Source organism: Bactrocera dorsalis, chromosome 5 (assembly GCF_023373825.1).
Source record: "Bactrocera dorsalis isolate Fly_Bdor chromosome 5, ASM2337382v1, whole genome shotgun sequence".
In the NCBI taxonomy this organism is placed as follows: Eukaryota; Metazoa; Arthropoda; class Insecta; order Diptera; family Tephritidae; genus Bactrocera; species Bactrocera dorsalis.
The window spans coordinates 67,862,626-67,878,952 of record NC_064307.1 but is presented as its reverse complement, the minus strand read 5'-3'; the positions used below and the strand labels follow the sequence as shown (position 1 = coordinate 67,878,952).

General features: G+C 34.3%; 1 protein-coding gene and 1 long non-coding RNA gene across 2 annotated transcripts in view; one reads left to right on the top strand and one right to left on the bottom strand.

The window, feature by feature from the left end:
* LOC109579642 (uncharacterized) overlaps nt 1–16,327 on the bottom strand; it is a 295,349-nt gene that overhangs the window by 74,257 nt on the left and 204,765 nt on the right. The window lies entirely within an intron of this gene.
* On the top strand, nt 790–6,767 carry LOC105227827 (protein scylla). Its single transcript, XM_011207359.4, has 2 exons — nt 790–1,775; nt 3,824–6,767. The coding sequence occupies exons 1-2, from the start codon at nt 1,700–1,702 to the stop codon at nt 4,768–4,770; spliced, it is 1,023 nt and encodes a 340-aa protein (XP_011205661.1). The 5' UTR covers nt 790–1,699; the 3' UTR covers nt 4,771–6,767.

Below are 16,327 nucleotides of genomic sequence, written 5' to 3'. Positions count from 1 at the left end.
GTACCTGATTTTCTTGCCTTTTCCACTCACTCACACCGTTTGCTGTGTCGCTCAGCTGTTGAAAGAGCGCCGCATTGCATATGTACATATGTCTATATGTACTTGCACTGCACATACAAGCAAGCAGTACATGCAATTATGAGGTGTAAATATGTACAAAAAAACGTGTGTATATAAGCATGCTTGTAGCTTTCGAAACGATTTACAAGACAATAGCACTGATTCTGCTGTGCAGATTCTATATGCGAGCAACAACAACAATCAACTCGACACAAATTAAGGCTTGAGTAGGGTGGCTGGCGGAGAGTCAAAGAAGAGACTCTCCTGCACGTTTTGTAATAGCAGAAGGGCAGCGTGCGCTCTTTTCTACCAAGCACAACGAGCAATTGGCAGAGTGAAGAGCGTAAAGGCAAGCAAACACCACACCGCAACGCCAATAGGCCGAGCAGCAGCTACGAAGAACCTTAGGCTATACACACAAACAACGTATGCGCTACGAAGGCAACAAAAGAAGAGCAGCGTCGGCCCAAAGGTGCGCGAGTGTACGAGGTAAATGAGCGCAGCGCAACACATGCACACACACACATACACGGGCATAAACTCACAAAGGTATGAAGAAAGCGCTCATGCCTGGCCTGTGTACGTGCCTCCAATTGTACATATAGCTACTCAACAGCGGCCGGCCGCTAGCGAGCTATAGCAACTGGCTGTTGCCTGGCTGGTGGCAGTGTGGCGAGCGGTGAGCGCAGTCAATATTGAGGGAAAAAAACAACTCAGGAGCAAACCACCAGCGCGGGTATAAATAGGCGGCTCATGCAGCCGGTTTGGCATAGTAGCTTCGAAACACTGCAGAAGTACACAACTGAAACGGAATAGTAACAAGAATTAGAGGCGAGTCAAATATACTTACCTATTTGTAGAAGAAAGTGTGAAGAACGCGAGTTTCATATGCCAATATATTATACACATACACGCCTAATGTATATGTATGAGCAAAAGCATTAAAGTAAAGCAAAGCAGCAAGCAAGACAAATTGTTTCGAGAAGAATTCTATCTACATTCTAGTACTTATTTTTTATGAAAAAGAAGCAAATTAAGAAGAAGGAACTCTGTAATTTTAAACTAAAAATTTAAACAAACAAAAAATTGCCATCTTAAAAAACGTTGTTTAAAACAAGCTGAAACGGACCAACGCCATTAAAGTGATAACTTAACAAATAAAAAAGTAAAAGAAAAAGCTAAATAGAGTTAAAGTAAAAGCAGAATCAAGTGCTGTGATTTCAAACTACAAAAAGTTAATTTAATAATTTTTTTAAAATATCGGCATTGGAAGCCAAACACAAATACTCCAATGCAGCAGCAAGCAATTCAACAACTTAACACTAAACGGAAATTCAGCGAATTGTGATATAGCGAAGGCGCAGAGTAGAAGTTAAAGCTTAATAGAACTTTTTCAGAAAAGTAAATATTTTTGAAAAAATCAAAGAACTGAACGTAAGCGTTCAAAAAGTGATATATCTATATATATTATATATAAAAAAAGTAACCAGTGTGATTTCGACTGAGATTTTCCTGCTGAAAACCATACGCCAGTCGAAATAACTGCAAGAGCGGAGCCTGTGAAGTGTGAAGCAGCGCACTAACCACCGAAAGCAATTTTGTTTTAAACAAGTTCAATACTGAAAAGCAAATAATTTAAATGAAAATGGAAGTACTTGCGGTGCAACAACAATACCAGTCGAAATACAACATATACGGGTCCAGTAAAGTTAGAGGTAAGTCGAAAATGAAAAGTATATAAAATAATTTGTTCAAGAAAAAGTGTTAAAACACAAAATTTGATTTGACTTTTCGAAAAATATGGAAAATTTTGAAATACTAATTGGATTTTTTCGAGAAATAATGATAAATTTAAATTTTGATAGAATTTGTTCGAGAAACAGTTAAAATTTTTGAATTTTATCGAGAAATATCCAATTTTGATTTGACTTTTTCGAGAAATAGTTTGAATTTTCAATTTTGATTTGAGTTTCTTCGAGAAATAGTTTTCAATTTTCAATTTTGATTTGAGTTTCTTCGAGAAATAGTTTTAAATTTCACAATTTAATTTAATTTTGTCGAGAAGTAGTTTTAAATTTCAAATTATGATTGGATTTTTCGAGTAATTTCCAATTTTGACTTCGAGAAATAGTTCTAAATTTCAAATTGGAATTGAAATTTCCGGAATTTTCCAAATTTGAGTAAAGTTTCTTCGAGAAATAGTTTTAAATTTCAAATTTGGTTTTGATTTTATCGAGAATACTTCTGTTTCAAATTTTGATTTGATTTTCGAGCAAAAGTACGAAATTTCAAATTTTTCGAGAAATAGTTCTAAATTTCAATGAGAGTTATTGCCGTAAGCAATCAAAACAACAATTTTAAGCCAAATGTGTTTAGCAAATAGGTTTTATAACAAATATAAATTTCAAAAATGAAGTTTTTAAAATCATTGAAAAATTTTTTTGAAATAAAATCAACCTTTAAAAATTTATTTTTAAATAAAAAAATTGAAAATAAAATTTTTTTATTTTTATCAGCCTTTAAATTTAAAAATTTATTATTGAATAAAAAAAAAAATTTAAATAAATATTTTTATTTTTTTCATCAAAAAATAGTTTACACAAAACTAAACAGTTTCAAATTTTTTTTTAAAAAATGCTTCAAATAATTTTTGAAAATTAAACTTTAAGCAACAACCTTTCAAGCCTTTAGTAAGCCACCACTCAATGTCAGTCACATGCATATCACTATCTGCTCAAATTTTTATTATACGACATCAAAAATCGTACGTCATGTCTCCAGCCACAAACACACCTCGTAACGCTGACACTTTTACGCCATTAAATTAATTAATAATTAACTTTTCTTGTAAAAAAAAAAACGGAAAAAATGAGTGCAATCATTGTGCGGCGAAAATTGGCACATAAAAAGTATCTAACAGATACACATTTGCCTCAAGTGGGCGCATACACAGCGCTCGCCAATCAGCCATTCACCCCTTTCACTCGTGTCAGACGTTGCGTTACGCACGAGCGTTTGTGCAAGTCGCCTGCTGCCGCTGCACAAGTAAACAAGCTGCACACCAAAAGCAACACAGCAGAAAAAAAACGAACAACAACGACTTCGACATAACGATAATCAACGTATTTTTAATTTTTACAATTTTTATTGCAAGCAGCGCTTGTTGTTGCTAAGCGGCGCAAGCACGTCAACGTTATTGGTGTGTGTGGCTGTTGGAATGGTGGTAGTGCTGTTGGGTGATAGTGGTGAGCGGCGTAACGGGCAAACATAGCATACGAGCGATGACGACGTCGTAGCTGGTGCTGTCGGTCGTAACGGTGCTTGTGCGGCCGTTGTTTGCTGTTGCCATGTGTATATGTGTGCGCATGTGTGTGTATATATGCTCACCCACATTTCGGTGTGCGCTCATAAAGATATGCTACTCTTCAGCATACTTGTTATACGAGTGCATAGATACGAGCTCGTAACCACATGTTTGTGTGAGTTTGCGCTGGTTTCCATGCCGCACGAACATTCTCGAATCGCTATTTGCCTACCTCTATTGTTTTTATGTGCTTATTGAGTACTAGTTGTTGTTGCGCGCTTCTAATTTAGTTTTATCTATAAAATTTGCTTTGGCTTAAAATTGTTGAGTGCAATCATAAAAAAGTAAATAATTCAATAAAAACGTTGAGGGTATTAAATTGAAAGCAACAAAAAAACACATTTATCAAAAATATTTACAATGCGCTAATCGCTTTGTTTTTGTTTACTCTACTTTTAGATTGGACCAGCACATTGTCGCCACTGTTACCGCTGGCGTCCAGCGGCTGGGTCGATGCGGAGCCAGAGGTGGCTGCCGCGCCGCAGCCGACCGCCAGCATACCCATACCATATCTGCAGAATCAACAGAATTATCATATTAGCAACAACAACAATAATAATTTAAATAACAACAACAACACAGTTAACAATAAAAATGTGAAAAACAGTATTATGCATCATAATAATAAGAAAACCAAACGCACAGCGAGCACCGAAGAGCTGCTGGCGGTGCCTGAGGTGATGATTGCCCCACCGTCGTCGTTGAAGGAGGTGAAAAAGGTGCCAGCAAGCCGTGCGGCCTCAGCACCATACACCTTAACACCCAATACAAACAGCGCAAATAATACAAACTCCTCGGCAACACCGACAGTGGGCGGCAGCTACCTCACCACGCAGCATACACCCTCCCAGAATCCCTCAACAAATCTCTTCAACTGTGATGATATCGATGCAGCAGCCGTGGAAGATCTCTCACTGCGCCTGTTGGATGAGTTGCGCGCCGCTAAGCAGCGTCATCTCACCTGCACCGAAGTCTCCCTACCCTGTGATCTCACGCTGCGCATTGCCGCCGAAATCATACGCGTCTCAGCGAAGGAACCGTGCGGTGTACGCGGCTGCACCATCTACATCGAATTCGAGGATGAACCGAACAATTCGCGACGCATTGCCGAACTCAAATTGGATCCCGAAATGGTATCCACCTTTGAGATCTACTTGACATTGCGTCAGGATCATCGCGGCTGGACCTCATTGCTGCCACAATTCATGAAGAGTCTGGCGCGCACAATCACCATCAGTGCAACATTCACCATCACCAAACACAAACTTTACACATCGGATCGCACCAGCTACAGCTACGGCGGCAGCAGTGCGGCCGCAACGATCTCAACAGCACCAACATCGTGAATCGAGCGCGGTGTAAACAGCATTAGGAGGCAGCAGCAGCAGCGGCACGCAGCCGTGACAACAGCTCAGTTCAATGAGTTGGAGACGGCTGTGACTGCAGCTGCAGCTGCGTCGGCGTCGGTGTTTGTGTTGACGCGGCGCGTCGGTGTGCGGTGGTGTGAATGTGGCGGCTGTAGGCTGTAGACGTTTGTCAATGCACGCGGCAGCAGCAAGCAATTGTGGTGGCGCACGAGCCGATTTAACGAACGATATATGCTTTAAGGATGACTGCTGCTCGACGAGACGACCTCGAAACGATGAAGTTAAAACGAAATCGTGTAAGACGTGTTATTAAGTTAAGACTTTTTAAAAATTAAAATGCAAAGAAGCAGCGTAGCCGTTAGAAGTGTATGCGAAACAACCCCACCTACACACACACATACATACACACACGCGCACGTACTGACCGACAGACACAGCGACGCACACACTTTACTTACAGTATCAGCGCGCTCCACAGCGGGCCGCCACCTCTCGACTTCACTCACTTTCACTTTCCTAAGCAGCATACTTTACGACACACACACACACATATATACCTACATACACATGCATATAAACATATTTATACATATAAGCGTACAAAACGGCGTTTTGTATGTGTCTATCTCATGTAATGCAAACGCATCAAGTATCTTTCAATTGAAACAAAAATGAACTCGTTAGATTTTAGTAAAGCGATTACGCGCCCACGAATGATCTGCATATTTAATTTAAAAAAAAAATTAAAAACAAAAACAAAAACAAAAAAATTTATATTACAAATAATAATTACTAAACGTTTTTAAAATTATATTTTTATGTTTAATTTTAATTTTAACAAATTTCTGTGAATGCAGTAAACGCTTCGCAGCGTTTAAGTCAATTGTCTTGAGAATCGATTGATTGATTAATTGATTTTTTTGAAATTCAAAAAATTGCAGTTAATGCCCGATGTAGTAGGCGAGGAGAGTAGAAATGCATGAAATTTTTAGATTGCTAAGGCTGCAGCGGCGCCACGCACACACACACGCACAGTAAGCGGAAATTCGCAATTGCTCTACACACATGCGCGCATATATTGCATATATATTATATGCATAAAGGCGCGTGTGTGTGTGTGAGCGCGCGGTCTGGCATGTGTGCGGGCGCGCGGCGGCAGCCAAAATCTCAAACTCATGAAATTGTGATAACACTTTAAGATGCTAAGATTTTTTAATTAAGATTACGAAGAAGTATAAAGATAAACTTGTAGAAGAAGAGGCAGAAAAATAGTAAGAAGAAGAAGAAAAAAGTAGAAGCAGCAGAGTAGCAGTTTAAAAGCGATTAAACGATTAAAAGCAAAAAAGAAGAATATAAAAAACAAAAAGTAAATGTTGATGTAGTTTGTGAGCAGCGCGCGCCAACTTTTTTTGTATTAGGGGCGAGCGGCAGGCTAGCAAGCAGCAAATATATGTGAATGCGTAAATACAAAAATACTTTAAAAAGCTAATAAACGTTTTCAGGCGTAAAACTTGTGAGAAAAATTTTGCAAAAAATTTGTAAAACTGTAAAAAATAATGTGTGAAAAGCAACATATGCGATATTTGACTAAAATTCAAAATTAAAAATGTAAAAAAAAAACAATTTAAACGTAATTGTGACATTTGCAACAAAATTAGTATTAACAAATTGTATGAAAAAAAAATTTTAAGCGTTAAAAATTTCCAAAAAATTAAAATAAAATCACAAAAAAAAACAAAAACAAAAAACCTGCTAATAACTACAAAAAAACTTAAGATTTTGCAGTAAAAAGTAAAAGTAAAAATATTAAAAGTTCGTAAAACAATAAATTAGCAATAATTTAAAATGCTCACACACACACACAGAATTACAGTTTATAAGCAAAAAAAAAACTCAAATACAAAAAAAATACTTTGCAATAGTTGGTAAAAATTACAAAAAAAAACAACAACACTTTGCAATAGTTGGCAAAAATATGCAATAAACCCGAGTAAGCATAAAAATATTCAGCATACGGCACAAAAACAACAAAAAATAATAGCCACAACACATTTTAGTCCGCAAAAAATAATAACAAACAATAATTTCCAAAAAACAATTAAAAAAAAAAATTCTAAAAAAATTTCTAAAAAATAATTCCAGAAAAAAATTAAAAAAATCAAACACACTTCAACACAATAGCTTAAAAATCAAAATAAACAATGAATTGAAAATAAAAATAACAACAACCATAAATAGCCTACTCAAACGCCGCCGTTAGGTATGTGGCCAGTAAGCAAGCGCTTACTTGGCCGATATATTTATTATAACTACAACAAACAAACCAACCAACAAAACAAACAAACAAACCTTGTGCATGTATTAATTTTTTTATTATTACTACTATTATCATTATTATTATTATTACACTACAAAGAAAGATTGTATTAATGTTAAGTTTTTTCTAATTACATATTATGCATAGAAAACAAAAATACAAAAACAAAAAGCATATATTAAAACTTCAACAACAACAAATTGTGTAAGCAAAAACACACTACATACATTTTTACCAGCGCCAAAGTGCGTAAAATTTTTTTCAAAAAAACACAAAAAAATAAAAACAAAAAAAAAATACATAAAACAAAAAGAACTGAGTACAGCTTATGTTGTCAGATTAAATTACAAAAAAAAAAAACACAAATACATCAAAAATTCACAAATAAAGTGAGAAATACTTTTTTGTAAAAATAAATTTGCTGACTTTTCTATTACTGGGGCGAAATTGGGGGGCAAGGTAGAAGAAAATTTTTGGCTCGACGTTGTTTTTCACTACTGTTGGCACATTTGCAGGCTTTTTCTTTGGACACTTTTGGGCTTTTTGATGCTGAGAAAAATTTGGAAAAATTTTTTTGGAATAAGTAAGCATGTTGGGAGGAAGCTTGAGCTGCCAGAATGCCAGAAGATGCGTCAATGTATGGTAGTCACATATTTTATAAAAAAAATTTGAAGATATTGGTCTAATATTTTTCTTTTTTTTTATTGGCGTAGCCACCGCTTTCGTGGTTTAACTCACCGAATTTGTCAGAGCGAACACAGAAAACAAAGAAAACATTACAATAGGAAAACTACATTTTTATAGCATAAAAGGATATAAAAAGAAAGTCAACCAGATATTCATCGTTTAGTTTGTATGACAGCTATATGCTATAGTAGTCCGATCTGCACCAAATATTGAGGGATTGTACCACTGTTTTGTACAATACTCTGTATCAAATTTCATGCAACCACCGCGTCAAATAAAAAAGTTTTTCATACAATGACTTGAGTTTGAACGGTCAGTTTGTATGACAGCTATAAGCTATAGTTTACCGATTTGTACAATTTCTACATAAATTGTAGCAAAACCTTAGCTTATTATTCACACCAAATTTTGTTACAATACCTCGTCAAATAAAAAAGTTGTCCATACAAGGACTTGAGTTTGAACGGCCAGTTTGTATGGCAGCTATATGCTATAGTTTACTGATTTGAAAAATTTCTTCGTAAATTCTCGCAATACCTTAGCGTATAATTCATGCAAAATTTTGTGAAGATATCTCGACAAATAAAAAAGTTTTCCATACAGGGACTTGAGTTTGAATGGTCAGTTTGTATGGCAGCTATAAGCTAAAGTGATTATTTCTCTTCAATTTCATTGCAGCTTATGGCGATGCGTCAAATTTCGTGAAGATACCTCATCAAATAAAAAAGTTTTCCATACCAGGATTGAATTTTGAAAGGTCAGTTTGTTTGGCAGCGATATGCTATAGTGTTCCAATATCAGCGGTTTCAACACACGATTAAACTCTTTAGTAGAGAAGCACGTATGCAAAATTTCAGTTCGATATCTCAAAAACTGAGTGACTAGTTCGCGGTTTTATTATTTATTTACTAGGCGCGGCTTTCAGCTACTTGATTTCCCTAACTTAGAAGCCATATGTGAGGCATAAATCCACTTCCAAGTCTCAGCTAATATTCTACTAATACCTTGAGTACTTTTGTATTAAAGCGCATTTGAAATTTCCCACTTGCGCCAAGAAGCGGCAGGTTAAGTAAGTTCAGCGTAGTGGGTAAGGCCCAGCGATTAACGACACTGTGAGCTAACAAATGATTATTTAAAAGCTAAATGCTCTTACTTAAAAAAAAAGTGCATTAAAGGTAATTACACTTCCACTGTCGCTTATCACTTTTGCCTGTTGCCATGTATTACTCATCGCCGCGCCTTGCGAGTCCAATGTGTTATAAATACCTAAAATGTATAATCATCTGCCAATATATTAAATATGTAACGGTGCAAAGTCATTAAAAAAATGTTGCTTACGCAATGCAAGCATTAACATTAGCCCTAAGCAACAGCGAAGGTCCAAAAAGCGACTACATGTCTACAAGCAGGTACCACGTTGGGTATGAGTAACGCACGCACATACGGCAGCAGGCTCAGCCATTAATTACTCATACGACAGCGCGAATTCTACTTATAAAATAACCTTCGAGCTGCTGGTCAAACTCTGCTCAATGTGCTTAGGTACGCACTAATCAGGCATTTAGCAAGGGATTTATATAAGTGCATTTAATTTTCAATAAATATGCATTATTTTCATTATAAGGGAATGCATACACACATACATACATTCATATATGGGCTATAGTGTTTTTGTGTGTATGAAACAGATATAAGGTCGGTTCTTATAGTATATAGATCTGATGAAGTATGTTCTACGTAAAAATATATTGTAAAAATTTTGCAATGATTCTAACTGGACACTGAAACCACTGTATATGCATACATACATACATACATACATATGCACTTGATCCACAGTTATACTGTGATTATTGTTTCCTCTAAACTTTTTCTAAAACCAATTTTTCGCTTAAGCATTAAATATCTTTAATGAATTGCTGGCCTGTCAACGCTGCTTCAAGCCTTTTTTTGCTTAGGACGTTATGCAGATTTTGCTTTTACCAATTTTTTGTCTCCACAATTTTTATAATTTTATTTTATGAACTACACTTTTGTCTCCAGACTTTTTATTATTTTTTGGTTTTTATGAAAAACAGACATTAATATCTCTTTCGCTGTTTATTTAACAACCCATTTTGCTTTCATAATTGCTTCTTACCATCTTTTATTTATTTGTCATTAAGCTTTTTTTCTACTTATAACTGCGGTTTGTTCCTTGTCAGTTGTTGCTTTCTCCTTTTTGCTTGCTTTTGTAAGTTCTGTCGGCGTTTTTATATCTTTGTTGCCAACGCTAGTCGCTGTTTAATTATGACGAATGACTCACTTCACTTCAAAGCGCGACTGGCTAAGACTTTGCACTGCACAGTGGGGTGAAAAGGAAATATGTTGGATTAAAATTTTTAAAATTTTAATTTTATGAAAAAAATGGAAGTATTTGTAAGAAAAATTTAAAATAATATAAAATTTTTTTTTAAATAACATACTTCTTTTTTTGTTGTGAATACACATTATAACATGAAGTAGGTACATATTAACAGAAAAAAATTAAAAAAAAAAATTAATAATAAAAAGAAAAAATTTAGTACTAAAAATTTAATTATTTTTTTTCATTAAATTGTATAAATTAAATTATTTACGTATTTGTAAGAAAAATTAAACAGAAAATTTAATAATAAAAAGAAAAAAAATTAGTAATAAAAATTAAATATATTAATTTTTTTTATTAAATTTTATTTAAAAAAAATTTAAAAATTTGTAAGAAAAACTTTACAAAAAATTTTATAATAAAAAAAATTGGTAATAAAAATTAATTTTAATTAATTAAGTAAGAAAAATGTGTAAACAAATTAAATACATAATAAAAAAATTACAAAAAAAATTATATTAAAAAAATTTAAGTATTTGCAAAAAAAATTTACAAAAAATTTAATAATAAAAATAAATTATAAATAAAAATTTTATTTATTTTAGTAATAAAAATTAATTTTTTTATAAAGTAAAAATGTATTTAGTTGTTTATATGTATGTATGTTTTAGTTAATTTTATTATAATTTTTTTTATATACAATTTAACAACATTCTGTTCTTTTTTAATTTTTTTTTTAAGTTTGCTCATCATTAAATTTTTGCTTCCATTTAGTTCCATTTAAATTTGTAAAAAAATTTAAGCAGACATATGAGCATCTCAACCCACTGTGCGGTGTAGCTGTGACAGCTACGCTGCGGTCGTATTGCCAAGCTAAACAAAACCTTATAGCAAAAGATGTATAGTGTTAACAAAAATGAAGCAAAGCGAAACCAATGTACACCACTCGACAGGTAGAGTTGCAGCAACAACAACAAAAGCAAAAACCAAATCACAAAAAAATACAAAAAATCAAGCAAACATAAGCAAAATGCAAAAACACAAAAAATCGTTGTAAATTGAGTAGAGCGCAACCAAGTCGTCGAGACGAAGCGACTGAGAGAAGGCAGACGACAGACGACAAAAGGCGAAAACAAGCAAAAATTGTAGCAGAAAACAAACAGCCTGCCAAGCCCGTCAACCAGCTGGCAATTACTGTCGTCAAGCGCTACGTGAAAAATTGTATAATTGCAAGTACTGTGTGCATGCACAGCCAACCAGCCAACCGGGCTAACCAACCAAGCAGCCACTCAGACGCTATCGAGTCCATTGCTCAACGCGATTGCTTGTGCAAACCACAGGCACACACACACACACACGAATACATGCATCAACAAAAACGGCGAATGCAAGATGTCAGCAATAACGCCAAGCGAAGGTACTCAGCGAAGCGCTAGCAAACAGCACATACACACATATGTACATATATGCAGGCTTAAAGTAGTGCAGTTGCTATTTACATAGATGCTAATCACAGAAGTTAAAAGTTTTGCCAACTCGCTAGACGGCAGGCGTCTATTATTAGTTAACGGCTCAAAGCGGGTTTATGGCACTGACAAGTGGATTTATTGCGCACACACATGCACGCACATATATGTATGTAGTTATTATACATACATATGTGTTCATCAAAGCAACAGTCAAAAGCTACGCGCTGCTTGTTGTTGTTGCGCTTTAAATCATTAAATACTGTCTATGCTTGTTGTTGTTGTGTTTGTTGTTTAAATCGCTAATCGCCGTTTGTGCTTATCACTAGTTTTATTGCCAATTTTAACAACACTCGCAACAGCTGCTTATCAGCGCCCAAAATGTGCACCTCAAAAGTTGCTGCGCCATCCCTAACCCCCCATCTCCCGCTGTTATTTGATCAGCTTGCGGAAATTCATTCATTTATTCATTCATTCCGCAGCGAAACGCTTGCATCGGCGTTTTCATTAATTGTAATTCAACAGTTTTCCGCTTCCACAGCTCATTTCAGCGTATCGTATTTATTTACAAGCGCGTTTTGCCATATTTGCAATATTTATGCGAAATTTCATCATTTACTTAATTTGCAATTTAATTTGTTTTGTTGCTTACATTGCAACTATGTCTGTATATTTGTATGTATTGTGTATGCATGAGCTTCGTTTAGTTATTCCTTCTACACACTTACGGGTTTGTATGCCAGAGCACGTCTGGGAATTTATTGAGCTCGCTAATGATAATGCTGTATTGTTTTTTAATAAAATAAAAATTATTAATAGAAATAAAATATTTGAACTGTTCTCATGTCCATTTAAGTATGTTTAATTGTATATATATTTATGTATATAAATCATATTTCCAATTTTTTCGCCTTTTTATCGTTTGACCAAATGAGGATTCCTTACGGCATTTTTAATCAGATTTAGTGTAATTATAATAAGACAAAAACCTTAGCTTCGGCTATACCGCGGCATTAATACCCTTTACAGGGTTCTGCTACAAAAAAAGGGTATAAATAATACCCTCCACAGGTTTCTATACCCTTTTCTTATAGCATAAAACAGTAAAAAAAAATATCTTTTTACTGACTCTGAACGATCAGTTTGTATGGCAGCTATATGTTATAGTAGTTCGATCTGAATAATTTCTCTGCATAATGTAGCGACATCTAGGGTAAGAATCTCTGCTAAGTGTTGTGAAGATAACTCGTCAAATAAAAAAGTTTTTCATACAGAGATCTGATTTTGATCGTTCAGTTTGTATGGCAGCTATATGATATAGTGCTGCGTTGAGCATAATTCCTTGGAATATTGTACTGTTGTCTCAGAAAATATCTCGCGTAAAATTTTATGAAGATATCTCGTCAAATAAAAAAGTTTTCCATACAAGAACTGTATTTTTTTCAATCCATTTGTATGGCAGCTATATGTTATAGTGAACCGATCTAAATAATTTCTAAGGATATTACACCGTTGCTTTGTACAATATCCGGTACAAAATTTCATGAAGATATCTTGACTACTAATAAAGTTTTCCATACAAAGACTTAATTTTGATCGTTCAGTTTGTATGGCAGCTTTATGCCATAGTGCTGTGATCTGAACAATTTCTTAGGAAATTACACTACTGTCTTAAAAAAATAACTCCTGACAAATTTTGTGAAGATACCTCGATAAATAAAGATGTTTTTCATACAACAACTTAATTAATTTTGATTGATCATTTTATATGGAAGCTATGTGCTATAGCGTTTTGCTGTCAGCAGCTTCAAAGAATAAGCAGATACTTGGACGTGTGCAAAATTTTAGAAAGATGCCTTGCTCCACTGAAGATCCATGGTTCCTGCAACAGTAGAATACCCTGGTTATTCGATTCGAACCACATGGAGATGACAACCGAAGCTGCCGTCGCGTGACGTAGATTCACCTGGACAAGTTCTACGCGGCACTTGGAGGTCACAGTATTGGTTTTAAGGTCTTCGTTCCCACTGACCTCAGCATCCTGCACTTTCTTTAGACCATTTAATAATATGACGATTATATTGTATATTGATATATGTATGTTTCCTTTCACAACTCAACTGCTTTTTCTATGTGCTTTTATCACCTCTACTCCAATTTTTTTAGTTATACATACATATGTATGCTGTGTAAAGTTCTCTTCCAATTAAAGTATATGATAATAAATTCTGCTCTGAACCGGTTTTGCATTCTCTAGAGAAATATTTTACGACCATGCATACTTCGGTCTGAGAGGAATTGAGGTTTCAAATTATTTGCCGAGAGATAATCAGAAAAGTCAACTATTTAAATTTATATCTTGTCTAACATCAAGTTAATAAACGTCTAAGCTCTACCGGATAAGATCTGAACATGAATATAATTTTCGCTTTCTTACTACTTTTGTATGCCCAGAAGGTAGAAACTAAGTGAGTGATAGCTCACGCAGATAAGTATTATACTTCAAAAAGATTAGAGTTAAGAGTTAAGATACATACTTATGTACATAAGCATGGGTATGTACTCATGCTTATACATATTTAGACAAACATATGTACATGTAAGATACATATAATAATTTATAGAAGACAACCCTCTTTCGTTTTGTTGTTGTGTCTAGCTACTTATCACTATTTAACTACTTAATAGCGCGACTTATTGTCAGTTTATATTATATTTTGCGTAAATTTATTTTTACACTCAATGTCTCTATAAACAACATCAATAAATGTCAATATGGCACTAAGTAATCAAATACTTCGCATGCAGCATATACAAACTTAAGAACTTACAGTGCAGGCAGTTACAAATATACAAACATATTTACATATGTATATGTATATATGAATGTAAGTTTGCGCTATTGAATCTTTAATGTAGCGAGTACGCTATAAGCAACCCTGCCAATAGAATTATAAGTAGGCAAGATCATGGCTCGCTAATAGCCATATGCATGAGCATTTACAGCAAACTACATACAATATGTATAAATGTACATACATTACATGCATATGTGTATGTATTTTGAGCGATCTTTGTGTGTGCGCCCAACGCTGAAGTGATGGTGGCAGACATAATAAAATTCAATTGATTTTATTTGCAAAAATTGTGAGTTAAATTGTCGTTAGGCAGTTAAAAATAGTTTGCTACATACAAACACATGGCAATAAGCACTTGTCAAGGCCCGGTTGTGTGTGTGTATGTGTTTGTGCTTTTATCAGCGCGATCACTTTATCTGTCACGTAATCGCCCGCAAGCGGTAATGGCGACATCTGTCTGGCAGTCATAAATGCAGGCTGCCACATTTGCTTGTATGTAAGTATGTGTGTGTGGGTATGTTGTGCATAACAGCAAAGCAGTTTTAATACTCGTATGGCATAAACAGAGGTTAATTGCAATAGAGCAATTTTGTTGGACTTTTTTTTCAATATAGAAATTGCCGTTTTATGGCAAAAACACAAGTGTTCATATGTGAGATTTATAAGCATTGAAATGTAAAATATCATAACATCACTTTTCATAAGCTTACAGGCGGAGCTCAAATTGAAACAAAAGTTGAGTTTTGGTTATAAAGTGGTTATGTATGGGTTATATATTGGTTATGTAAGTATATCGTCATCATGTTGAAAAAAAACTTGAGTTTTGGTTTTAAAGTGGTTAAATACTGGCTATGCATGGGTTATATATTGGTTACGAATTGGTTATATTGTATCTGATAGCGAGAGCTGAAACTTTTATGCTACGTATGTATGTATGTATATCGTCATCACATTGAAACAAAATTTGAGTTTTGGGTATAAAATGGTTATATACTGGCTATGTATAGGTTATGTAACGGCTATATACTAGTTATATCTGATAGCGGCAGCAGAAATTTTTTGTTACGTGTGCATGTCGTCATCATAGTGGAACAAAATTCGAGTTTTGGTTATAAAGTGGTTATATACTGGTTACATATGGGTTATGAGTGGGTTATATACTGGTTATATGTATCTAAAACGGCGCTTGAAAATTTTATGTTACGTCTGCATGTCGTCATCATAGTGGAACAAAATTCGAGTTTTGGTTATAAAGTGGTTATATACTGGTTAAGTATGGGTTATGTATTGGTTATATACTGGTTATATCTGAAAGCGAGAGCAGAAAATTTTGTGTAACGTATGAATATCGTCATCACATTGAAACAAAATTTGAGTTTTGGGTATAAAATGGTTATATACTGGTTATATCTGATAGCGAGAGCTGAAATTTTTATGCTACATACATATGTATGTATGTATATATTATATGATGTAGTGTAGCAATAAAAAACTCAATTTCGATTTTTTTTATGATACGCTGTTTTGAATTTTAGGTGACTATACATACATACATATACATATACATCTGCATAAGATAATGCTGTTCTATAAGCAATAGTGTCTTTTTATATTATAAAAAGAAAATACTAGCAAATTGCGTTGCAATTTTAATAACTTTCAAAACAACAACAATAAAAAATAAAAAAAGAATAATAATAAAAAGTCAGTTAGAAAATTAAGCAATGTCGACACCCACCTACATTTAAACTAAAGTAAATAAAAACAATAATAAACACAAATATCAGCTGCCTTTAAAATAACGGAATTTCCAGCACCTGCACACTTGTACCTACAAAGTTATTCCACAAAATACCGCTTT